We start from the raw sequence: 27,580 nt of genomic DNA, 5'->3' as shown, positions 1-27,580 counted from the left end.
GCAGTAGGTACAGTATGGGACTTACCCTGGCACCCTTTTCTGGGAAACATTGACAGCCTCCGCTGCAGTCTCTTCCTCCACAGGGGCCACTGTGCTTCTTCCCACCCTGTCGGACACAAAACAGACAACAGGAAGGTTAGAATAGGGCTGTTAGAGGTCATAGTCTTGAGGTCACAAATACAGGAAATTGCAATATTTTTCTGTCCACTTCATTTACATAAACACAGCAGAGATATATGTCCATCTGTTGTTGCAGGCATTCCTCTTTGTGCATTAGATGGGACACAATGTGGCGTTCTGTAGGTGTGACCGGCTGTGTTTGTGTACACTGTGGTTTGTGAATACACTTGTTGTTTATGCCTGCAGCTCGGTTACATGAGTGTTTGTCGTAGTGTTGCTTGCTGGGTTGTGTATATTGGTCTGGTGTTCAGAGAGGATGTTTTGGATGTGGCACGAATGACTCATGACGGACGTCCAGACATAATGGACATCCATGAAAATGCTATTCATCATAGAGGCTGGGTCCGGCCACTGACAGAGACAATTTGTCTTTAGATGTCTGCATACCAACTAAACCACCCACCATCACAGGCTGATCTGTGCTCGATGTGACACGCACGCACGCACGCACGCACACAGACAGTCTGTCAGTGTGGACATGACATGATCAAAGAGAGCAGTCACACAAACGGGGTTTCCCAACCCACAGGTCAGAGGTGTCGAGACCAGAGGGTGTACACATCATGGCATCTTGGAGAACATTTGTGTTTGTGTGGTGTTTCGAATGAAAATCACGTGCAAAATCTGGGTTTGCCTTTCGGATCTTGTGCCATGACAGTATTTCTTACTCATCAGAAGCAAAACAATCTGCAGCCTTGACAAAACTGGAGACGCAACTCATGATGGGAGCCACACCTTAAACCTCAAGGCTGCAGAACAGACGCACATTAAGGCCACATCCACACTATTATGTTTTGATTTGTGTAGGATTTTGTGGAATCTAGCAGTGAGCTTGCAGACTGCAGCAAAATGAATCTTCTCTTGTGCGTCAAGCGTATTGGAGAATTACAGCAGCAAACATGAAAACACAAATGGTCCTATGCAGAGCCAGGGTTTGGTTTGTCCATTCTGTGCTAATTTAGAGCAACCTGGCTAACTCTGAGAAAGTTGACCAGCTCCGTGTGTAGATAATTTCCTACAAGTCTTAGTTTCAGCTGATTATAAACTAATTAAAACATATAAGTATTGCTGAATATTATATATCACTTCTGCCAAGAGATGCCCTTTAAAATAAAAATGTTCACATAAGCGTTGCAGCATGGTTTTAAAAATAATCTCTGTCCTTACTAACACACCTGAAAACGCATCCCCTGTTGACTGAAATCGCTTCAAGTTGAGTGTTTTTTGGTTTTTTTTGCTAGTCAGTGTGCTGTGGAACGTTATGGTTGTCAGACAGGGGAGACCTCTGCACTGTACAGCTCTGAGATAGATAACATTATCTTCTCTCTTCTGCTTAGAAGTGGTGGATTTTTCAGCTCACAGCAACTTAATACAACACATTTGCTGACTTTTGTTTGATATTTAGTCTCAGCAAAAAATGTTGTTGCCCGGTTGCCATTTGTTGTTGGCGCAGTTATTTTGTTTTCAACATCACATGAATGTCACACTGAACATCCTGCTGAGCCCCATTCAAACTGTAAAACTCTGCACGGAAAAAAACGGAGTACTGAATATTCATACTGAATGGATGAATCTGATGTGACTGGCATAATTCTGAGTCGGGTACAGCCCTGATACAGGTTTGTTGGTAACCATCGGTAAGTTAAAGCAAACCCCAGATTGGCGTTTGGCCTCAATTTGTGTTTTTTCAGCACTGTGTCTCTTGGATGCTTGCTGCTTACAGTCTAGTACATGGCTGCTAACTTTTTGCTACCCGAACACAGAAACTAAGAAAATGAGCTGAAAATAAGAAAACATGCAGAGGGCAGAGTCTCAGCAGAAAAATACACCACCACATTTTTTTAGTGGGTCATAAGTGATGTTTGATGATTACTTCTGCATTAGTCTATACATTGTTTTTTTTTTTTTAGAAATTTACCCCTGAGTACATCTTTAACGTTTTACTGATCCAAATGTTCTTTTAACAGATCGGTGGGTAAACCAGTGACTGTTAGACTCTCCAGCAGTTTAAATGTATGACTGGAAATGACACTTTGGTAAAGTCCAGAATGTTCCACTGAACTTTTAACACTGTGCTTGAGAATGATTAGTGATAAAGCAGACATAAATAACGCATATTCAGCTTCCAAAGTTTAGGGATTTGGGCGAAAAAGCCCTTCAGTGGCCTTTCAATCATGTATGAGTGAAACTTTGATTAGAAATGCAGACAGGCTCTATGTAGCCAGTCATGACGTCTCTCTCTCTTGTGTCTGCCTACATGCTCCACCTACACAGCCATACCATAGAAAATGCCTCCCCTCTCCTATGTTAAAAAAAAATAAATCAAAATGGCCACTTTATGCCCACAGCGGCAACAAAACGGCAGATAAAGAATCAGAATAATTTTCCCTCCTCACTGTGACAGCAGATCCCGGCAGTCTCTCTTACAAAGGCCACATTGAGAACCTCCTCACACACAAAGACCGTCTTTTACTTTTAAGAACGTCGTCCTTTAATGATCCCCTATCTCCACAACAAAAAGACCCTCTTCCTCTCTCTTATGGAATGCACAAGGCTGCATTTCTTTGTTAACTACCAGTGGATCTGAGGGTTTCCTTTCAAACCGCTGTTTAATATAGCTAAAACATGCCGTGGTGGGTTTCATTTAGCCTGCATGCTTTAATGGCAGATTCACACTGTCCACAAACAGCATTCTCTACTTATATTTCTAATTTTGAACTGATAAGTTGACTGAGGGCATATCCAAACCAAGCCTCTGTAGGGGGAACACCTTTACAGTATGTTTAGTCTCAGGAGTGGAGACAAAAACAGAAGGTCAAATCATCCCAATAAGGATGTAACAGAGTCACGGCATGACCTTTCTCCACATTGAGGTGGAAGTCCAAAACCCAGACAATAGACTGCGTCATGTCCGCACAGACACACAAAGGAATGGCTCCCATAAAGGCAATAACACATTATGGAGCTATGCACCATCAATTAAACTTTAAAGTTTATAGGCTCGAAATAGCTGATGGCTGTTTCAGCAGAGGACAATAGGATTGTGCTACAGTATCCTGTTTTTCCCACCCACCGTCACAATGACCCACTCTTTGTCAAAATCACCTTTTCCACTGATACTGCACAGGAGGCTACACCTTGCATGATAATGTGTTGCTGCATTTTTTGGCATCAGTGCAACAATAAAGAGCCAATAATCCACCATAAAAAGAAAAAAGCTGTAAAAATGTTCATGAAAATAAACCAATCAACCAATAGTCCAACCATTTTCTATTTAATGTGTTTTTAGGATGCGATCACACTTATAGTTCAGTTGATTTGGTTAAGACCATAAAAAACATGTTTTCCTTCTAATTTGATAAATTGTGTGTTCACACTGACTGATTAAAAACTAACCATGAGCTGTCAGCTTTAAAGGGAGAGTTTTCCCAAAATCACGAATATGTATGTTTCCTTTTACCTGTAGTGCTATTTATCAATCTAGTTATTTTTTGGTGTGTGTTACAGAGTGTTGGAGATATCTGCCGTAGAGACGTTCTTCTTCTTCTTCTCTAATATAACAGAACTAGATGGCACTTGAGTTGTGGTGCTCAAAGCATCACAATAATACATTTGAAAAGCTCTAGAGCAATATTTCTTTCCAGAAGTCGTGACCCGGTCACTCAAAATAATCCACAGACCTTGTTATGAACAGTTTCAATAGGAACTATTTTATTTCTACTTAACTACATCTGCTAACCGTGTCACAGCGCAGAAGGAAGTGTGCATCTACTCATGAACGAGAGGTTTGGTGCTCATTGAAGCGTGAGATGTAAATATTAATGGCCTTCTCCTTGGCTGAGCTATAACATTCGCTAGCTCAGTGGTGCTAAGTGAGCTAGCAGTAGATGCTTTCTTCTGCACAGTGATTTGGTGGGCAGGTGTAGTTCAGTAGAAAGAGCAAAGTTCCTACATGAAACTGCTGACAACAAGGTCCGTGTATTACCTATAGTAACCGGGTCATGGGCTGTCGCCATAACTGACGTCAATGGTAACTCATTGATTAGACAGTTTTATCACCCTGAATAATCAGAGCTACATGTGCCTTCATTGAAAAAAAGGGTGAATATGTGTGTAATATGTGGTATTAAATCAAAGGCAATCCACAAAAAGATTTTATGGTAGTTTAGATTAGATGAACTACAGTCTGAGTAGCAGCCAAGAAACTGAGAGAGACAGATGAATCCAGAACACGTAACAGCACAGCATGAGATCCTAAAACGTATTACCATAAATCTGACACATGTAAAGCTATAGTGAACACCAGACTCAACATTTCATCTGTGAGCCACGGAAACAAGCACAGGGGCAGAAGATACATTGCTAGTCGTCTGCTGATGAATGTTCATTTCCGCCTTTCTATGAATAATGCAATAATAATATCTCTTTATTCCAGAAAGGTTTCAGGAGTATAAATTAGAGTTTATTCCAAAGTCTTTGTTATGAGAACTGTCGGACAGCAGTGTATATGATGTGAGACAACGGTCACAAACCAGGTCAGTTTCTAAGCTGCGATTGATCATCGGTGACTTGTCGTTTACAGTACGGCTTCCCAGTGTTGATCATCTTTTATGTGCTGTGAACTATTACTGCTACTACCTTCAGTGATCTGGGGGACGCACTGCAGTCATCTGCTCTACTTCAAACTGAAATCACGTGCATCGACATAAACATGCTTCCCACCCCCCACCCCCCAAAAAACCCCCACTTCTCTTCATATACAAATTAACCTATGCATTTATGTAGACCACCCGGACCACACGCAAAGTCAAGGGAGAAATAAACCATTGCACAGAAGACAGATTAGAAAAAAAGGCCAAGTAACAACATGCCGTTATCCTTTTAGAGCTAAAAATATTCCTCTCTAGCCAAGTTCCCCACTTTTTAATTTTAAGTTAACATTTTTATCAGTTTATCCATCACTATTAGCACAGGTACAAGTCAAAAATAAGTATTATGTGAAAAACAAGAGATTTTTCATTCTACAATTTCCCTTAAATAAACACTCCAGCATTTAGGGAAATTAACTTAAGAAGTTCAGAGAGTTTAGTGAACCCACAATGCCCTTCTTAGCTTAAGCTTTCATAGAATAAAAAAATAAATATATCAGTCTTTAAAAATAGAGCCAGTGAGGTCATATTTGTATGATGGATGTCTGTTAATGAAAGCCATTAATGCCATACTTTTGTATTTCCAGCTACCAAAATTCATCAGTGTTTCATTGAATAAATAATTGCACTCTATCAAAGAGCTGTATGAAGACAACTTTGAGTTTCGGTTCTTGGAAGAGTTCAAGGTTTTCCAGCCACAGTGGTCAGATTAATGCCTTTCTTAATGAGGAATGTTGTTTTTGCCTCCCTTTTCTTTATGGCTGCACTGTTGCCTCGCTCCAAATGTCTTTCAATGTACAATAAATGAAATAAAACCTAATGGGTAAACAGCACTCTTTCTCACGCTGTTTTTTTTCCTCCTGCTGATACACATACATACAATGTTGGTATTTATACGATTTTTAAGACTTATGCTGGACTTTTTTTGTCTTTGTGAATACAGAGACAGGTAATGCACAACACTTTCCTTCACCAAGTCAGTTCATTATTGTCTAAGCCAGGACACTCCACAGAAGTAATGCTAATGTTATTTAGCTCTTAAGTCACTGTTCTTTGACAAGTTTCCCAACTACAGCACGCAACTTGGGTCAGTGTTAAAAAGAGTAAGCCCAGTCGCCAGAAGAAAATGTATTGTATTGTATTTCTGCAAACCATGCATCCATTACATTTGTACATTTCATATGTATCATATAAATGATTCAAAAATGATAATGTATGAGCTGACTTTGTCATCAGGAGATGAATGACATGTCACCTAAGCTGCAGACCAATGTTCAACCAACAGACAACAAAACCAGTAGTTTCTTTAGCAAGTTTTTGGCTGCTTACTAGCCACCAAACATGGGTGATTTTTAGCGACTGTTGCTGTATTTCCACCAGGGATAGTGTCAAGAAAAGTGGTCTTTTGTTCTGACACTTTGCTTTGTTTCTAGTCAGGATTGTGCCAGTGAAGCTTGGTATTTCAAGCCAAAACATGATCTTCTCTTAACAATAACCAAGAAGATTTTGCACCTAAACCTAACCTGAAAATCATTATTGTGTTGTTGAAACATAGAGTTTCAATACATCTGCTAATCCTTAGTCTCCAGTCTTAAATACTATACCACCATCATACAACAAATGCAGACACGATGATGATTGGTTTGTGTGGATTGTCTGCGGTCGGCCTAAGTCACCACGGTCTTTGACTTTTCCATGTAAAGTACAAAGTAGGTTTACCACAAACATGATGCCACAAAATCAACACAGCATCTCAGCCACGAGAACAGGATGATGACAAGACCAAAACAGGAGAAAAAAATGCAGACACAGCAAACTGAAGGAAAATTATAAATACAGACGCAAAGAAATTATTTTGAGAGTGAGATGAAACGAAGAAGACGACTTATGGATTTGGCCTTCAGCTTAAGTCAAGAAACAGGAGGATCATGGGAGGATTTATGGCATTCCAGTGTAATCAGGAATCTGCATCATGATAACTATAGTAATTAGACAAAATGGACAAATAATCCTTACATAGTTAAATGAAATTACAAATACCACCAAGGCCAAACTTAGAAATAATCTCAAAATGTTAATGGGGATCACAGCATAAAACAACCATCAACGGAATCCAGAAAATACATTGTTAAGACTCTCGCCTATAAAACAGGGCATCACACACTCACTCATACACACACACACACACACACACACACACACACACAGAAAAAGAGAGGAGACAGATGGGAGTCCATGAAGTCGACACACAGCTGTACATTCCACATCTCCCGCGGTAAATTACTCACTAAAACATCTCATGATCCCTACAGACTACTAACAAACTAAAAACATAATTTAGTGCGTGAAGACCTTGACTTGATGGAGAAGTGACGTTGTGACAGAGAAAGACAATTTCAGAGGAAGTCACTATATCTCCTGTTTCCGCCACTATTATATTCCTCACAGTTTCCTCATTTTTGCTTTCAGATCTCGTAACTAGAAAAAATGTTTAACGCATTTTTTTGTCACAGAGATAGGATTTCTCACTCGCTGTTGTTTAAACATCCAATCATTCAGAGTCCAACCTTGGTGCCACAGAAAGATCTTTTAACAGCAATCACTCTGAACCTCAGGTGATGGAAATGACAAACTGCCTCTTTGAGGTGGTTTCTCGCTTTTCACACATGAAACGACAGAGTGAAGGATAAACAGTGTTTGTGTGAGACCCCCCTGAGTTTGAGGTATCAAATGAACAGAGATCACAGACGATCCCAGGTCAGGATGAGCGTTTGATCTGAGATTGGTGGCGACACGGTTTGTACGTTTCAGTAACTCACCCTGTAAGGAGAACAAACTGAGGAGAGAGGTGTAAAGTATGGCCGCTGTGATAACGGTCATGAGGGCTCTTAGGGCTGCTTGAGTCAACAGAAACCAAATCCAACTACAAGGCAAGCTGTGACCATAAGTGGCTGATCTGGGGCTGTTTGTCAAAAGCTGATGTTTATCCTTATTGAAGGATTTGACCTGCGGCCCTTACACTTTGACCTTGGTCAAGAGGAATGTTTGATCCAACTTTTCAATTTGGTGGATACCAATTTACTTGGACAGCCACTTGTCTAGTTTACTGACCCTTCAGACGGCTGCTGCCGTTACAACCGCACTTCAAAAGACTGACATAATGAGCCCTATTTAAACGATCTAAAGCACATGCTGCAAGTGCCTTTAGCTCGTGCCTTTAACCACTTTTGCAAGTTCAATGGTGCATAATTTGGGTGCAAACGGGTTGTATTTAGCCCCTTAATTAATTGTAGGTGTATTTGGGATATAGTATGAATTCAACCAGAGTCCCAACCAATCAGAGATCAATCTCCCATTCTCTTTAAAAGCCAGTTGTGCTTGGTACTGTAGCACTGCTATTTACATGATGCATTCTGCAAATTGGAGTGATTTTCTGCTAAGAGTATTGCAGTAAGAGAAGGGATGCCACTGCAGTAAATATTGAGGAACATTTCAGCAGCAAAACTTAAAAGTATTTGAAAACTTCACAGAGGGAACAGGACTAAAGTTTAGCCTCTGATATAATCACTTAAATTATGCTACTTTCTGTGTGAAAATGCACACAGCGTTTCTCCTAATGGGGAGTCTGCTGCAGAGACAGCAGCTCTGCTCTGCTCTCTTCAATATTCATATCTTAGAGAATGTAATTCATATTTTCCTCAATAATTATTTATCATTTCGGTTTCCCTGTGTGTGTATGTGCCTAGTGAACCTGCCTCTGTAAGCGCATCTTACTATCTGAATAATGCACCCTTTAAATAACAGAAAAATACTGCACCATTCTGACCTAAGACTTCAGGTTTCTTTTGGTCAATGGTGCAATGCTTTTTGCTACCTCAAATCAGCGATACGCCAACAAGGCGCCTGACCACACCTCATTTTAAGACACCTCCATGGGCGGAAGTACAAACACATTAAGGGTGCTGGCTGTGAAAATGAAAACTGCATCAGTCTGAAGCTAGCAATGACCACTGTACTGTGCCGTGTGCCATTTTGTGCCACGTAAGATAGGGCCCAAGAACAACATTAACCTTTGGACTCAAGAGGAGTAGACTGGAAAAGACATTGAATGTGTTTGGGCAAAAGCACCTCTAATTAAATTAATCACTCTTAATTAATTTGAATTTTCTGGAGTTTGGGAGATCTTGCATGGAAGCAAGTGCCAACTGTTGATAAATACACTTGTTGAGGTTCTCTTCACTCGCAGGTATTTCCATTAGTCAACAAGTATCCTCTCATGTTAGAGCTGTCAGTGTGCTAAAAGGAAACAGTTGTGTGACTGATGGTGCCAAAGCCGTTATCTTGCCAATGCACATCTCATCTTTTCTCACAAGTCTAGTCTTGGAAATGACACCATACCAAGGGTGTGATTCCCAGTGGGGATGGCGGGACCATGCTTACGTCACTTTTTAAACTAAAAGCTCTCTGAACATTGTTTTCTGACTGTCCATCTGCCAAAATCCAGACGTGAGAAGATTTGAGCTGATAAAACTGTTGATACAGTTTGCTCAGCCAGGTCACCTTCGGTCATTAGCATGTGCTAGGAGCAATTTAAGTGCTTGCTGGATATTTTTCACCCTGAGTTTCACATCTCACTCTGTGCAGGCTGAAAGTTGTGTGGACTACATTAAACGTATACCTCAAGACACATTGGAAAAGTCACTGACCACTTCATTTATCTGGTTATATTTTTATCTACAGTCAATATGTTCCTGAAGAGATGCCATTCAATTGAATATCATTCAAAGACAGTAGTAAAGGGGCAGGAAACTAAAAAGGATTTCCTGTAGGGTAAGTGTAGTAACGACGTTCACATGGCATTTATTTTTTGTTATACTACCATTATAATTGACATTATTTGTCATAGAGTAACTAGTGTACACATACAGTATAAACAGCAGAGAAGTAAAAAGAAAAGAAATTTTATGGCACTTTGTGCTTGTGTAAGTTTTCACCATTTTCAATTTGCTTGCGTGTGTATATATTTATACGCTGTAAGTCAGACCATGTATCATTGTTACTTTGTGCCAATGTAGCAGCTGTCCTTGTTCACACTAATGATGAGAAAGTGCAAACTCGCTGAATTTGAAACACCTGGCCATTATCAACAAGAAGCTCTGCGAAGGGTTTCTGTACGTGTAACACACATCCGTGATGGAAACAGGCTGTGTGATATGCCTTGATGCATATCTGCACTATATCTCAATGTCGGGGTGAAACTCATTCTGCACTGGGTGTACGATACTCCCCTCGCCAGCTGAGAATGATCAGGATTCACTGAAAGCATGCAAGCCGCAGTTAACAACTGAATTAAGAAGTAACTCAAATGTAAGTTTTGTTTATGGAAAAAATGTTTTTAACATGGTTATTATGTGACATTATGGATGACAATGTCAGATTGATCTGGACTTTGGTCAAGACTGAAATATCTCAACAACTATAGGATGAATTACCATAAACTTTGGAACAGACATTGATTTTGCTCAGATGATGAAACCTCCAGACTATGATGATCCCCTGATTTTTCTTTAGTGTAACCATGAGGTTAACATGGAAGTTTTTTTAATAAAAAGTCTTCATAACTACTGTGTGGATTGCCATTAAATTTGGTACAAACATTTATGTCCCAGAGTGGATGAAGTGTACTTTCAATATGCTAATCAACTGGCTTTTCAGTCCAGTGAGATGAACAGACTGAAAACTTGATCTTATTTGATAAAACAGATGTTAACAAAGTTTTTCTTTGTTTCAGGATATAATTAGTTGTTAAACAATGATAATAAATCACAAAATATGTTATTACAATACTGATCATAATGCGAAACCTCTAAAATCATAAAAATATTGTATTAAGATGTTACTAAATTGTGAGGCCTCTGATGATTTCCACCATTACAGCACAGGGTATTTCCTAAATAAAAAATAAAAATTAAAAAATAATAAAAAAATAAAATGCCCCCAGTAAACAATCCAAAATCTAATATAGTTCTTCACAGTAGACTTTTACACATGTCAAAGTCTTTGCCCCTTGATGCACATAAACAGCATCAACCTTAAAAAGTGATTAAAGACTTGCTGTTTCAGTCGATGCCATCTGGCCAGCAGTCAGCCCAACCCTAGTGCTGTGATTCAAGGCCTGTTCACCATTTGTACAAAATAGAAAAATCTTGAACAATACTCTTAATGACTTAACCGCACCGTTTGCAGCCTCGGTGAATCCGGGACAACACAAGGAGGAATTTGGGTGAGATGAGGAAATTCCTTGTTTTCACTGGATAAAAAGAGGAAAGAAGCATGTCTAATGAACCCCTGTGACTGTGAGTGGGAAGGTATAAACATAAAACTGCAAATGTCCCTTTGTGTTTGCGAGTGCACACGCAAGCGAGAGTTGGTGACCAAATCATGCTGGTCATTGATGCCGTCTGGCTGTGTGACTCACATGTGGGCTGTTTAAGTCAGGAAAAGTGTGACTGCTACAGTAAAATACATGGAAATGATTCAGCACTTTTGTACTTTCTCAACAATCCATTCACTTACGGATTTATTTTATTCACCTTCCTCTTATATATTGTTAAAAGCTAAAAGAACATCTAAACCAAAATGGCTTTAAAAGTAGGCCAGCGTGTCAAAATGGGGAGTTTATACATCATGTGCTGCTTCAGCTTCCGGCAATAGTCCGACACAGAATTTAATCAAATAATCAGATTCCAACTGTAAAACAAACAAACTCACAAAACAGTTAGAAACACACGTATACACACAGAAGCCGGAAAAGCAAAACATCAAACATAACCATGTTTGTGCTGGCGTAGTGCTGAGGCATGTCTTGATATAACACCAGATGTCCCAAAGGTCTCCACCATGGTGATAAAGGGAATTCCCTTGCTGGCTATAATGGATCTCAAAGATTTCATACCAAATGCTCAGTACAGCTTGTCTGCACCATTGCATCTTTACAGATAATTCTGCTTCCTGCCACACCACCATCAACTTCCTGTTGGAGAGTTTGAGTGCTGCATACTCTTCCTTCACTCATAAAAAACAACCCAAGATGAGTGCATTCACACAAACAGAATATTAAAATAACTACAATTAGTTTTGAGTTTGGTGACGTCACAGAGACCTTGACCCCTGACCACAAACTCTTAATCGGTTCATGCTTGAGTCCAAATGGATATTTGTGCCAGATTTTAAAAAATTCCCTGAGGGCCTTTTTTTTTTTTAAAGGTTTGAGTGCACAAGAATGACACAGTTGCAAGGTCACATTGATCTTTGACCACCGAGTCCAAGTGGACGTCCGTGCCAAATGTGAAAAACTTCCTCAAGGTGTTCTTGAGATATTGCATTCACAAGAATTAGACAGACAGGGTCACAGAGACCTTGAACTTTGACTTAAACCACCAAAATCTAACAAGCTCATCATTGAGCGCCAGTGGACATTTAACAACCAAAGTCTGAGTCCAAGTGGATATTTGTGCCAAATTTTGAGAGATTCCCTCCAGGCGTTCCTTAGAGATATGAGATTTGCGTTCACAAGAATATAGTGGACAACCTGAAGAACAACTCGCTATATTTGAGAGCTGAAAAAGTGAAAACTTTGACAGGCCAAGCCCCTACCGTCATAAGTCTCATTGAAATCTAAAACATATCCCCATCTCAATGTGCTCTACATAAAAAAGCCTTGTTAACTAGTAATGCCGTCATGATGGGATCTTGCTAGTTTGTAATGTAAAAAACTAATATGAATAGACTTTCTGGAATTTTGACTGATTCAACACCAAATTTGGTTTACGGCCTTGAATGCCAAAGCTGAAAAAAAAACACACACACACACAAAAAAAACATCTTAATGTTAACATGGAGACAGTGGAGAGACTAAACACATTGAGCTGTGATTTCTCACATTCATGCTTTGACGTTTTGAGTACTATTTAGAGATCTAAATGACAGATCTTATTGTGTGAACTGTACTGTATGTTTCTACTTGTACAAACTGAAACAGAGGGACAGGGTCACTCTGCTGAGAGCAGGACATGACTTTAAAGGAGAACATGGACGAGAGCAGCGGGACCTGAGAGAAGCAGGGCAGAGCAGAGACTCCCACTGTGCTCCTCTGGCTGGGCTCCAGTGTAAACACGGCTCTGGTTTCTGCCCTGAACCTGACACAGCTGGACCTTCCCTCTCCTTAACTGGCCTCAGGTCACACGGAGTCTCAGCTCCATGTCCCAGTGGGGGACACTTCTAATCAACGCTTCCTGCTACAGTCTGAGCTAAATGGACGAGGGATTAGAACGGTTTCTGTTCTGGACCTTTGGTCTAACAGTCCAACCCGTCAGAACTTGTTATGCAGAGAGCCCTGCTGCTCACCCCTCTAATCAGATGATCAATCACATCCAGATGGGAGGATCCACTCAGTAACAAGACACCTGAGAGGCCTGAGAACGGTCGCTTGTTATTTTTATTCTACTTATGAGCAGACAAGGAAACCAAAATAATGACTTAAAGGATGAAATTTATGATTAGGTTAGTTTATGTTATTTGTGTAGTTGACCTCTAATGAAATTAAGATGGTAGGATAAGAATGACCTGAGTCCTGAGACAGAGAAGGTGAAAATGGAAAGATACTCAGTTTGATGCCACAGTGGCAGAATCAATAGTCTACAGTCATGCTTTCAGCTCTGTGAGACTGTACTTTAACACCACAGTGCCTTGAGCTAAATGCTAATGTCTGCATGTTAATATGCACACAATTAGCCTTTTTCCATACATATGCTGGCTTAGTTTGACTTGACTCAGCACATCAGCCTAGCTTGGCAGGGATTTGCATCTCCATACAACAGGGCTACTTGCTTGAAGTGCCTTAAACTGATGATATGCTTGTGCTTTTCGGTCAACTCTGCTGGTATTATTGCGATCAACACCATTCTTGTACTGTTTTTAAAAATGTCTTTTGGCAAGGCACGAAACATAAGCTGGATGCCCACCTCCACCACCTTATTTGCAATGTCTCAGAAGCGCAGGTGCATTGCTGCCGCAGCTTACAAAATAACACTCTGCTACTTTTTTTCTCCAAGCGAGAAAATACAATAGACGCAGTTGCATAATCCAATTGAAATTTATATACATTCTTAAGCATTTTAAGATCCAATCATCACTAAAGCATGTGTCATGCAAGAGAGCCAATTAAAAGAGGAGGAAGGTTTAAAGTTGTTATTTAAGGTGTGGCGACTCATTCGCAATGTCAAGTCATGCATTGAGGAACACGCAAGAAAACATTCCACCTTAAAAGTTGCAGGCAGCTGCTGGCATGAACCTTTGAGTAATATGAGATGTGCATCACTCTGCTGAGGGTTTCTTTATATGCGATGTTTCCCTTATTCCCTAAATAATGATGATGAAGCCCTAAGCGGGTCCTCCACCAATCAGAGGACAGGTGGTCTGACCATGTCCCCCAGGGTCAAAGTATCCTTGGGCAAGAAACTGAACCCCAATTTGCTCCTGGCGGGTTTGCCGTCAGTGTCAGAGTGCATGTTATTGTTTGAACGGAGTAGCAGGTAGGACCTTGTACAGCAGCCTGAGATGTAGTGTAAAAGCACCTTGAGTGGTCAGAAGACTGGAAAAGACACCAAGACACCATCAAGTGCAAGTTCATCTACCATTTACAATGTTACATAATCACAACCTGCTTGGAGATGGTTGGGTGCACTTTGGCCCGACTCCACAGATGGTCTAACTTGGGCACTCGGCATATCTTGGCACAACTGGCTGTGTTTAAACTGGTAGTGAAAATGCAAATCAACATGACATGGTTTGATTCAATACAGCTAAAAGTGTTAATGGAAAGGACCTAGATGATACTGTTGACTGACAATGTTTACAGTGTATACCATCTTAGTTTACTGTGTTCTTATGCACACAGTTGCTAATAAGCACTACACATAAATTGAGCTTTGCAGGGATCTGAACCAAAGTAGTGGACAAATTACAATGTTGATCGCACTAGATGAAAAGCTATAGGATCATAAAAGTGATTTTAATTCATTTTGGAGGAGATTTTAATGTATGCACCAAATTCAAATGTCAATCCATGCAATAGTTTTAGATACATTTAACCTCAAAACCACAAATGTCGGCCTTATAGTGGCACTAAATGAAAAGTCAGAGGATCACCAAAATTATTAGGATTCTTCCTCCAAAACAAGCAATACATCGATTAGTTGCTGAGAAATCATGGACCAAAGTGGTGGCAGGCTGACATTGCCAACCCTTTTCTAAAAAAAAAATAAATAAACACAGACGGGGGAGGAGAGAGAAAGACGAAGAGAGGGAAGGAGAAATTGGACAAGGTCATGTTATCACAAAGCGCGCATTTAACTTTGTTAACATTCTTCCCATGACAAGAAATAATTCAGTCTAATCAATTAGGACACAGCTGTGATGGAAATGAATGGTCTGTCTCCAGTCCAGAGGAAAAAAATGTGTGAAGTCCAACAGTGAGATGAGAATGGCCATGTTCCTACTTGATGAGATATGATAGTTGTGACATTATAGACTTCAGGATATGACTACTTCCAATCTACACATCACTCTATCACCAAATAAGGTCACATGAATCAAAATCAGACAAATGACTCCAGAAATTTAATCACAACATGGGCACCTGTTGAACCAAACAGCACATTATCTAACAGGCCCAGGGCCGTTTTGTGAGAGTACGTATGGTCTTTGTGTAAACACAGCTGAAACAATCCTTCCATCTGAGCTCACTGAGAAAACTCACCTCTACTGAGGAGAGACAGACGACCAAAGACGCACGTGTAGGAGACAGCGAGGAGGGGGAGCTGAAAAGTGTAACTGAGCGAAGAAGAGTAAAAGAGAGGGAGGACAGACCGTCTGCCAAGCGTCCCTTTCAGAGATAGATGGACAGTGAGCGAGGGGACAGAAGATAGAGACCAGGGGCATAACGAGGCTATAAAAGGAAGTGAGGGATGGAGCTGTTCAGAGAGACTGAAGCCTGGGAGGACTGGGAGGAATTCTTTCAGCACAGCCTGATGGGACCCCTGTGTCTCTCCATTAATCACTGGGAGATGGAGAGAGGGCAAAGGACAGGAGGTGGATATATGTAGAATGTATAGGGATTTTCCAGAGACAACGTCAACAATGAATTTACTTCCGAACTCTATTCCAAGTCAAATAAAAGTCAGTTTAAACTGCTGGAGTTTATACAGCCAGTTACATTTACACAAAGCTCTGATTTACAGTTGTAGAGAGGTAGATTAGATGCTGTGTCTTTCCTTAAAAAAATAACAATATCAAACCAATTTGCATTTATAAAGACCGCAATTTAAAGAGGGGTGACAGCATCTTGTTTGACGTGAAAGACTGCTTCATACTCCACATATACTTATAACGGACAAAAAAAGTACAAAGGAAATAAAGCAAGTATGTATGCCTTCCATCTAGTAGTACTCCCTTTCTGTTTTGTCCTGTTGCCTATAGATGCTGCATACATATACAGAGGCATGGGCAGTATCACGGTATTACCAGGGTATTTAGAAATATATATACGTTATGATTTTAAACACCGTCAAAAATACAGACCCTCATCTTTCTATTGAAGTCATACTGATGGGGCTTTAATGAGGATGTTTTCCATGCTGTGCACATTACGTACCACCGGAGGTCAGAGTGGCGCCACAGGCAGCTGAGCTGACTGCGAGCGATGAAGAGAACAAGACTGTAATCAGCTGGTCATCAACAGCAGAGAAAGAACGAAAAGTCCGCAGTCAAAGCAGCTTAACTTCATAGCTAACCAGCAAGTTAAGGGATTATTTCGACCAAACCAGAGTTGCTGATTGGTAGAACAGTGGACTAACCAACTAAACAGCTAACAAGACTGACCAACATGGTTTTGTTGAGTTTTGTTCTGCGTTTTTTAGGTTCGGATGAAGTATTTTATGATTTAACAAGGCAGTTGGTTCAGTAAAAAGAGAAACATTAATTCAGAAGGTGCATGGTAGTCTTTCTCTTCTAATTAAGGAAAAGAGGTGTATGAATACTAACTTTTGTTGACATCTCGTGAGTGTATTGTTGAGTAGACTAAAAATTGCAAGACAGCCTGCAAACTGAGCAAACCCGCCAGTCGGCGATGCCGCCCACAGCGGACAATGTGCTGCACATTGATACATCATATACAATATAGCCTGGTGAAATTCCAGGAAGGTATTTGGTATGAAAAAATAGATACTGCTAGCCTAGTATAAATTATACTTTCAAAGCGAAAGTAAATTGGTATGCACGCATTCTGAAATTAAAGTAACCATCTATAAGTACTATTTCTGTGAGAAAGACAGAGAAAGAGATTTTGTGTGTGTGTGTGTGTGTGTGTGTGTGTGTGTGTGTGTTTGTCTGCACAGAGTGTACAGCATGTATTGTGCCAGGGCAGTGGTTCATGTGCGGTGTGTCACTGCTGGCTGTTACACATGAGTGGAATGAAAATGAAGCATGAAGGTGATTATCCACAATCAAACCACTGGTATTCCTCCCTGTTCCCTGGGACAGTGAACTTTAAATATTTTCACATCATTATAATGTCTAAATAATAACATAGCAATATGTTTAAAGTTGTATTATCTGAGTAAGACAGAATAAGTACAAGCTGACTGCATACAAGCTTCAGTTTGCTGCGTATATTCTTTCCATCTGTTTGTAGATCAGTAGACTGGACACCCATTTAAATCTTCTTATTTCATCTTGAACTTTCCTAGACCATACTGTGCTGTCGGGTTTTTGCAAGGACTGTAAAGGTATGAAAATGTGATCAGACGCAATGCAGCAATGTAAAGGATATGGATCAACGTGCAGAAAAGGGATTAAGCCACAGAGACCACACAGCACCCAGGGGACATCAAACATCCACTGGCAGGCGTACGTAAATACCTTAGAGATAAAATATAGTGTTTGAATTTATATACTTTATAAACACACTGTGGGTTTAGTGTATTTAAAGTTTATCCCACAGACTGTATATAAGGTGTGTGAACACTGAGGTATTTGGAATGAGACCAGAACAGACTGTCTGAATACAAAATTCAGACTGTCGTCATGGTCTTACATAGGCATGGGCAGTATCATGGTTATACGGTATACCAGGGTATTTAGAAATCCAGACTGTGGGATTTTAAAACCGCCAAAAAAACCTATCCTCATCTTTCTGTGAACTTTATACCGCAGAGGCTATGTTGAGGACATTTTGCATGCACTATGATTCCAGTGCCCTGGACGTTACGCCCAGGCCACACTGCATGCATGAGCACTGTGTGTTCACATTGGCAGCGTTTGTTGTTGCAGCACTGCTGCAGAGCTACCCACAGTTATAACTACTGTATTTCCACAATTAAAACCCAATACCTCACTCATTTATGAAGACATGCAAGCTACTGCATTGTCAACAACACGGTCCTGCAAATGTTTCACACTAAAATGCCTCATGTCAACAACTGAAGGAATTCTGCCAACAGTCACACTGTCAGAGGGCTTTTATTTTGAAACAGAAACAGAGAAGGTCGAGTAAAACAGATATATTTGTATTCCCTCATATCCATAATAATGACATTGAAACTGTAGTAAAAGGTGGTATAGAGTCAATATTATCATCACTGTCTATGTTTGCTGAAAACCACACGTCAAAAGGTAAAAATCAGCAAGACTCTGTTTCTGTAGATGTGCCACAGCTGAGAAGCAATCTCACACATCACGTACCCATTCTCTTCTCTTTCTCATGTTGCTTTATGTACAGTAAGAACTAAACCAAGTTACATTGTGGATATACAACACAGTAAACTCAGGAGTAGTTAAACTATGTGGGGTCTGTTAGGGTTGTAAAGTAACTCTTGACACATTTAACTCCACCCCGTTTCCTTTTCCTGTTTAGAGAGCTTCTCTGGATAATCTATTTTCTCTTCACACAATTCTGCACTCAGGATGTTTCCCATAAAACCTAACTTCACTAAGCCCACAGATAAACACAGCCCACACTCTCTGCACGTGCGAGAAAAAAAAATTAGCAGCACATGCACTCACACATCCTGCCAATGAGGGGGAGCAAATTGGCCAACTAATGCGAGACATCTTTCAGTGCCCAACAAGAAACTCCAAACAGATTTCATGCAGACGCACTGACCTTTTAATGCTTTGCTTTCAACACTGTTCAGGACTGTATATGTGTGCTTGTTTATGGAGGCAACTTGTGCACCAATGGGGGCAAACAGCCAAGCTCACCAGGCCTTTCCTCGCATCACAATGCCAAAACCACAGAGACTAATCAAATAATCAGCATCACAAAGTCACATTTCAAACAGCTGTTCCTGAAGAAACAATACTTAAGCAAACAAAAGACACACATACTGTATATCCACCCACATGTGAGCATGCATGCACGTGCAACCACACAAGCAATGAAAATGCAGAAAGGTCAGAGAGGTCTGTCTCTGAGGTGAGGGAAACACCTCGGTGGAAAATGCATGCCAACGCATGACACACACATCCATGCTTGCGCACATCGTTGACAGGGAAGCCCCACAAACACATGGGCTTCTCGTCCAAGGCCGTGGCTTCCTGCGGCACAGTACAATGGGCTCTTCCCCTGATTGTTACCACAGGCGCTCTCTATATCACAGCCACTATTTTGGCAAGGGATGTGCTGGACCATTTTTCTATCCTTATCACAGGCAGACATCTTCCTCCTCGCCCCGGACACACGCTTTCCTCCACCATAAAAAAGAAATCACATTCGAGAGGTCAGTCACGTGTCCGCTTTCCATCAGGTGACTCCATTACACAGCATTCATTCACATTTAGACACAGGTTTTTAAACCTTCCCAAGAAAACTGCACGTCTGTGTAACTAATGTGAACTGCATTTCCATCATTTGCATCTTTTCCTATTCTCTTATGGATATTCACAACCTACTCAGTTTGATTCAGTTTGACCGTGTGGTTGCAAAGTGAGACCGTGCCAAGAAGGCACATGCAGAAACAACATTTATCACAATCATCTACTTAGCAGGTAATTGCTAAAGCAGATGTTGCTGCTGGGCTTCCAGGTACTGCAGGAATTTGTAGCCAAAAACGTCTCTTCCGTGGTCACAGACCAAATTCCCACAACTCAGATAGCCTCTGCAATCATCATCCCCTCATTCCACCATGCTCAAACACATCTTGAAATATATTCTCAAACACACGAGAATCAGAGCCTCTCGGAGGGTCCTATGTGAAACTTCCTGTTAGCATTACTGCCTCGAGAGCCTTCCTTCCTCCGCCAATGGACACTGATTAACAGTGTTTGTATGTAAGGTTTATGTATGAGTGTGAAAAGGGGAGGGTGTACATACATTCTTTGACAGAATCATGTTTTTGCTCTCTGGTTCGATTTTCCCACTACACCATGCAGAATGCAGAAAAGGAAACCTGAAAATAGTATCCTCTGATGCATTGTAGAAACTGTCCCCATGGCTCTTTAATGTGGCACCTTTGAGACAAAGCAGGTATGAAAGACAAAACAAACTTCAACCCTTTAGATTTAATTTTTCTTTTTTTTGCCATTTGCTTTTACTAGTTATAGGACAGACTAATAGAGAAAGGAGGAGAGAGAGAGGGGATGGCATGCAGCAAAGGGCTGCAGGTTGGAGCAGAACCTGCTGCCACTGCAGTGAGGACGTGACCTCTGCACATGGGGCACCCTGCTCCACCAGGTGAGCTACTGGGCACCCCAAGGCTGTAGATCTACTTGCTTTTTAACCATGCGTTTAGGTAGACAACTGGCTGCTTTGTGAACAAGCTGTTCATGTACTTGCACTGCGTGTTTCAGAAGGATTCCACTCCAAGGCACAGCAGAGAGCTCAGATGTTGATGATCATGGCAGTAAAAGCAAAAGTGTGACATTTTAAGTGTGCATCAAGCCCGTCATAACAATGGCGACTATGATTGTCCCATTATGCCAACATCACACCTACTGTTGATGTATGTTTTGCAACGTGAAATGCCCTGATTTATGAGGACGTGCACAACCAAAGCTCAAACACTAAAGCCAAAATGTGTATGACTGTTCCACGTGGCCACACTTCAAGGTGGGATAAAAAGCCTGTGATAACAGACAGGGGTTAGACATAATCAGTCAGTCAGTTTCACTAGTTTTTTTGGAAAAATGCTAAATATTTCTTGGAACCAATTTGTAAAATGTGAAGATTATAAACTTTTTTGTAATATATGGTAGTTAATAAAAGATATTTTTATTTTGTTGTTCAGACAAAAGACAAAACAATGGGAAACTGTGGCTTCTTTTACACGGTCTGCTCAAGGTGAGAATGTTGCATCATTATTCTGCCTCACCATTTAGTATAAAAAAGGTGCAAACACAAAATAGGGGCACAGAGTTGTCTCGCCTTTAAGTGAGCAGTGGAGGTAGTAAAAGGGCCAAATGACAGGATGGGACTATGTATGGGACGGGTGTGATGTTTTGACGTGTGTTATGTGTATGACCCACCTTTTAAAAAGCAGCCAGCGGCAGTTAGGAGATGACTCAAAAAAGAAAAAACAGAAATCGAAAATTATGGCAGGCTATTTAAATCACACACTGGGGGAGCATTATGCCGGCATCGTTTGTTTCTCAGTTAAAATCAAAGCTGTCGTAGTGAAGCGTCTTTGTTGTGGCAGTATTGCAGGATCTCTGTGTAAAAAGGGCTTGTGATGGGCATTTTTGACTATTTTGTCGCATTTCATAGAAATCAATAGATGGTTTAAGAAAATAACCGCCACACTGATCAGTAATAAAGATACTCGTAAGCTGTGGTGTTATTGGGTGTGATTTTTGTATTGCCAGCATCAGTAACAAAAACCGTCGGACGCACTCCCAGCGTGAAGCACACTGAGAGCTTTAAAGCAGCAGTATGCTGAGTCAGAACTGCTTGCTGGATGGTTAAACAGCTTTGGAAAACCTGTACTCCCAACAACACTTTCCCATCATTGGAACTGCAGTTGTTGCTTCCAACCATTTCCGTCATTTTCCCGAAACTGACAATATGACATTCACACCTACTTCCACACTTTCATTGGCAGAGGTGAGGAAGGAGCAAGTGTGTGAACTTTTTCTCAAGCTTTCTTTATCCATCCATTCACAACTATTCCTGTCAGCTTTCTTGTTTAAATCAGAGAGCAACACTGTGAGTGTTTTCCGGGAAACACTGTCTGAAAGTGTGCCCCCATACTGCGTCTCACGTCTCTGCATAACGGGTGGCCTCTGAGTGTGGCCTTTTGGAAAACAAGCATAAACACATTTCCCCTCTAATGTGCTTGACCAACACGCAATACTTTTCTGGTCCTGATCACAGATGCTCCTGCAACTCAGTGGGTTGACAGAGTGAGTCACATCACAACCCATGGGGTCCCAATTGTTTACCAAGGAAAAAAACAACAGTAAAATTCTGAATATAACAAATTAAGTCCTACGTGCAAATTATCTTGAGAGTTTCATTCTCAAAAGGAAGGGAAAATTCCAAATGTGAAACGTCATATGGAGATGGATGCTGGGAAACAGAGAGGCTGGGGTCTGGTTCAAAGAACTGAAACAGTCCCGCGGGTCAGATTTGCATTTGATAAGAAACAGAACATATTTTCTGAGAAGCAGACATTCTGTGTCGGATTGGAAACTTTAGAGAGCGATGTTTGATTGATTACTGCTTCCGTCACCTTTTTATATGTAAAATCAACTCTTCACCCACCTCTTTACCCACAGCTCATAACTGCTGGATATGACTCCTTATTATTCCTTTTATCAGCTCCTTTAATAAGCACAGATGGAGGTGTTTCACCAAAAAGTCAGATGCTGGTTGTACGTCACATCCAGAAACTGAAGTTATTTTGTTTGAGCTGTTTGTATCATCAGTGTGAGCTGTTTCCTAATTTGCACAGAGCACATGGATGCTGCCAAACTAATATTAGACTTCTGTGTTCCAGCATCGTCGCCTTGGAGCAACGCTGCACAATACACAGAGGAGCTGAGCTGTGTCACACGCTTTTAATCGAGGTCTGACCAAATCTCATAAAAGCAAGAGACAAGGGGCCTTTTCATCACAACCAATAAAATAACTTGTTCATCTGAGAGCCATTAATATCAAATAATACCTGATGTCTCACACAAGCTGTAACAAACAGAAAAGCAAAACACACTCACGTGCTGCATGCTCACAAACACTGAGGGAGTTCACACATGGATTCAGCATCATGTGTGAACTTTCCTTTGCTTTCATCAAGCCCACATGTTGATGGACGGAAAAATAAGCAGGTCACGCAAAGTCAGTAGGTGTAGAGAGAGAGAGACGAAAACAAATAAATCATGAATTTTTATGGGATATTACTTTGGCCCAGTGAAACATTATTTAATGAAACATCTGTATTCTCTCTTTCACTTCAACCTTTATGACAATTTGAAATAAAAATCCAAGTGAGGGTGTTTATATCAGGAAAAACAATAAATCCATTTATGTGAACAAGAGGGTTTTTTTCCAAAGCAGAAACAGTGAACTGTAATGTCAACAAACACATAGAGCTACTCCACTGATAGTGAATATGTATTCTGTCCTATAACAAGAATGATTGAGGGGTCACCATGGGTCCATTCACACACAGCTTCCTCTTTACGGCCGGGTTTCCCACACATGCATTTATTTGTGGCGGCCCACCACGTTTAAAACATCTGCCACCACATGTAAGGTTTTCTATTTTTGGTGCTGGATCATACACTGTTTAGTTAATCATTGCACCACATTCGCAGAGTGCAGGGTGCACTCTGGGCACAGGTGGAGAAGCAAAACATCAGGCGTCAAAATTCACTCTGCTGGATCTATAAGTTTGCATTCATTTTTGTAAAACCTCAGGGAGCTTTTTTCATTTACTATTTTTTTATTTAAAATTTCACTTGACTTTATGAAAAGAAGTTGATGGGAACTTGCACTTCATGATGCTGAAAGTTTTATTTTATTAATTTTTAAAGACTATTTTTGTGGCTATTTTGCCTTTATTAGACAGGACAGATTCAGCATGAAAGGGGAAAGGTGCGAAGACATGCAGCAAAAAGGCCGCAAGCTGGAATCGAACCCCCGGCCACTGCGGTAAGGACACAGCCTCTGCACATGGGCGCCCAGATGAGCTGATGGGCACCCCTGATAGTTTTAGTTTTGATTAAACATTTGTAAAAGGAATTTAACCAACATTTTGTGATGGTGTTTGTTATATTCCAAATTCTAAATATTGACAGCAAAATTTTCATTTTATTGTAAATGCATATCGGTTCCAAATATCGATTATCAGTCACATTAACTATTAACAATTGGTATCGATACTGACCCTGAAAAAGCAATATCGGTCGACCCCTACCATGCAAATCATCATATTTGTGTGACATACTGGAATGTTCATGCAATGATATCTCTGTATTCTCGGGGGGTTTGCATAATTTTGTTGAAGTTATTGTGTACCATATAAGCCATGACAAATTTGTACTCATAAAGCTCAGCATCATGTCATCAGAGGCCATGAGCCCACCCCTCATTCCCTAACAGGTCAAGTGTCAAACAAAACACAACATGTTGCAGCATAGCTCCATAAAAAACCCATTTATGTTTATCCAGTGAACAAAATCAAAAACAGAGTAAATATCCTCATTTAAATCACTAAAAATTTCAACACGAATCATTTCACAAGAAACTGTTTTGAGCTTATTTACCAGCATGCAAAGCCAAGAGCCCTCCTACAGGAGGAACTCCCCAAACCAGACACTCCCTCAGTCTCCATGTGTCTGCTGAGCTGCTCCAGCAGATACAAACCAAACCCGGAGACTCTATCGGGTACATTTTTAAACCTCCATTATTGACTGCAGTTTACGAGTTAAAGTTTACAAGCAAAAATCAAAAACAAGTGGGAGGGAAAACTTACAGCGTGCACTCCTGAGGCGAGGATGCCGATGAAGAGGCTCACAAGCAGCAGCCTGTAGTCAAAGAAAATGACAGCGTCAATGATGCTGCTGATTAACGAATTCGGTGGTTTGCAGCGAAATGTTGCGCTCACCTCAGACTCTTCAGTCCTCTGTTGTGTTGCCCTTGCATGGTCCGACTCACGCGCACCGCAAACTTCAGTTCCACTCCGCTGTCTCACTACTGGAGACTCTGCTTCAGCATGACAGCCCCACCTGAGAAACACAAGACTCTTAACGTTGATGAAAAACTGTCTGCCTATGAGTCCATACATCTAACTTGTTTGTTCAGTGCCCAAACAGATGTCCAGCATTAATTTTTCCTCTTTTTTTTCTATGTAAAGTTCCTCACAAGGTGCTCCGTATGAAATCGCGCCCATGCAACACTTCAAGCGATAAATAATTTGTCACATATGTAATTAATTTGCAATTATTTTTGATGAAATACGTTAGTTACCTCAGGCTTGCGTGCGGCGGTCAGGTGAAGGAAGTGGATATCACGGGGCAGGAGTTGCGCGCGATCCCCAGTGAAAAAAGTTTAATAACGCGCACCTGTTGCACTAAAACCTGCGCAAATATTGTCTAAAAAATACACCAAAGTGTGCCGAGTAGTCCCTCTCCTTACCGAGAAAAGTCAAAGTGTTTCTAACAGCAGGGTTGAGTCCGTTTGCAATGGGCGAGGGTGGTCGTTTTGGGGAGGGGGGTGTGGTGCAGCAGAAACAAGACCAAGTTGCATTGATCAGAACCTCAGATCGTCTCGGACAAAGATGCAGCCAAACGTGCTGCCCGAGCTCTGCTAATAAGCTCAAGAGTTACCTGAAGAAAGAGGACAAGAAGCGGCCGACAGGTGGCTGTTTGCGGGCACTCTGCACTGTTGCGCACACGGTTTCCACTGCGCGCCGCCACGATGCTGTTACCGTCCGGCACCCTGCTACTGCTGGCGGCTCTCTATGCAAGTGTAGACCTGACGGGGGCTGAGGTAAGTGGATCAAGTGTCTTTATTTGTGCATAAAGTTTCACGAAAACTTCATCTGATTAAGTAACTTTCAACTTTCAAACAGTGTGCAGTTAAGGATGATTTCAGACTGGCTTTCAGACTTTTTTTTCATTTAGGCAAAGCATGTAGTAGTAATTATAATCAGTATGCAACCAGCTGTTTTTCTGTGATAAATTATGCTCAAACAAACCGTTAACTGCTCATCTCTGGCAGATCTTTAGTTGTTTAAATAGGCGTATTTCAGTGTTTCGGGGTCATCAATACGCACGTTTTTATTCCACATTTTTGTATTTAAATGTTGTTTTTTATTTAGCACTGAAGTGTTTTTTTTTTATTATTTCAACCACTTGTTGAGTGTTTGCCTCTGTGAGGGAGTTCTAAATACTTTGAGTTGAATCTACTCCCAGTCCAGCCTCCTCCGCTTCTGCTGGAGAGAAGAGAGGGAGGGAGGGAGAGGGTGGGGCAGAGTGGCTACAGTAGCTGTATAGTGTGTGTGTGTGTGTGTGTGTGTGTGTGTGTGTGTTATAGAGAGGTACTGTGAGGTAATGAGTGAGACTGAGATGTGTATGAAGTTAATCATTGGTATGTTTAGATAATCCAATAAACTCTCATGAATGTGTCTCTTTAGAATAGAGGCAAACTTGTAATGCTCTTGAAGCCACATTGATTTCCTCCAGAGTTCAGAAGAGCTAAAAATATTCCAGTCATCAGATTGTCCTTTGGCGCTGTTAGTTTGTGTTGCTGTTGGTGATTTGGGCCGCTTTGATGCGAAGCTGTGCATTTCTATTAAAAATAAATTACGACAAACTTTAAGGAAGAAAATTAGAGTAAAACCTGTTCTCAATATTCTAATGGATAAACCGATGGAGCTTTTTTCCCCTCATTCAATTCACAAAGTGAAACTGTGAAACTTGTTAGAAATTTATATCTAAGGAATTTTACTCTAAAGATTTCTGAGGGCAGTATGAAGAAAATCAAATATCAATATTTTTTACCAAATATCTCAATATTGATATTGCAATGCTATTGTAGGATATACTTTTGGTGCTTTTAAAAAATATTTACACAATGAGATTTTTGATAAATAATAATAATCAGGAATGTGGATTCAGTGACTAACGCCCCGGCCACACTGCCAGCGTGAGCAACGCATGTGCAACGCAGAATCTCGTTTTGCTATTTTCGTTACTAATGTTAACAGGTCAGAGCAGCGTGATGAGCTGCAGCACATCTACAGAATAGAAGGCTTGCTAATTTTTTTTCCATGTGATGCTTGTGGTTTTTTAGTTAAAATGGTAGTTTAATAATTACATTTAGACTATACCACCTTTCACTCCAGTTTCAGTGTCTCTATCTGACATGAAAAAAAATGTAAATGTTTATTTTTAACTTACATTTCCTTTTTCAAACTAAAAGCCCTCTGGCAAAGTTTGTGTGGACAGAATCCTTTCAGTTGTCAACACAAGGCCTTTAACTGTGAAATATTGGAAAAACCATGTTGTTGACAATGCAGTGGCTTGCACAGCTCTATAAATCTGTTGAGTACTGGCTTTTAATTGTGGAAATACAGTAGACATATTTCCAGCAGCTCTCCAGCAGCGCCACAGCAGAAACGCTGTCTTTGTGAACATCTTACGCGTGCAAGCCGCAGCAGTTCAGCCAGGTTGCCATCAGGCAGTGCTCATGCAGG

At 40.8% G+C, this 27,580-nt stretch overlaps 2 protein-coding genes across 4 annotated transcripts in view; one reads left to right on the top strand and one right to left on the bottom strand.

Annotated features, from left to right (window-relative positions):
- col4a2 (collagen, type IV, alpha 2) overlaps positions 1-25,533 on the bottom strand; it is a 79,152-nt gene extending 53,619 nt beyond the window's left edge. For 2 of the 3 annotated variants that reach the window (XM_042495125.1, XM_042495126.1), the window contains exons 1-4: positions 25,351-25,532; positions 24,989-25,109; positions 24,857-24,908; positions 26-106 (exon numbers count right to left, since the gene is read on the bottom strand). In XM_042495125.1, the coding sequence (XP_042351059.1) occupies positions 26-106; positions 24,857-24,908; positions 24,989-25,026 (171 nt within the window). In that variant the 5' untranslated portion in view covers positions 25,027-25,109; positions 25,351-25,532. Of the gene's footprint in view, positions 1-25; positions 107-24,856; positions 24,909-24,988; positions 25,110-25,350 lie in introns of all 3 variants that reach the window. The other variant, XM_042495124.1, reaches the window with a different exon arrangement.
- Positions 25,534-25,656: 123 nt separating this feature from the next.
- The window catches only part of col4a1 (collagen, type IV, alpha 1), a 50,438-nt gene continuing 48,514 nt past the window's right edge, over positions 25,657-27,580 (top strand). Inside the window, exon 1 of the mRNA XM_042495127.1 lies at positions 25,657-25,872. Within this exon, the coding sequence (XP_042351061.1) occupies positions 25,801-25,872 (72 nt within the window). The 5' untranslated portion in view covers positions 25,657-25,800. The remainder of the gene's footprint in view (positions 25,873-27,580) is intronic.

The sequence above is a fragment of the Plectropomus leopardus genome, chromosome 10 (assembly GCF_008729295.1).
Source record: "Plectropomus leopardus isolate mb chromosome 10, YSFRI_Pleo_2.0, whole genome shotgun sequence".
In the NCBI taxonomy this organism is placed as follows: domain Eukaryota; kingdom Metazoa; phylum Chordata; class Actinopteri; order Perciformes; family Serranidae; genus Plectropomus; species Plectropomus leopardus.
The sequence above is the reverse complement of the archived record's forward strand: the minus strand, read 5'-3'. Positions and strand labels throughout refer to the sequence as shown.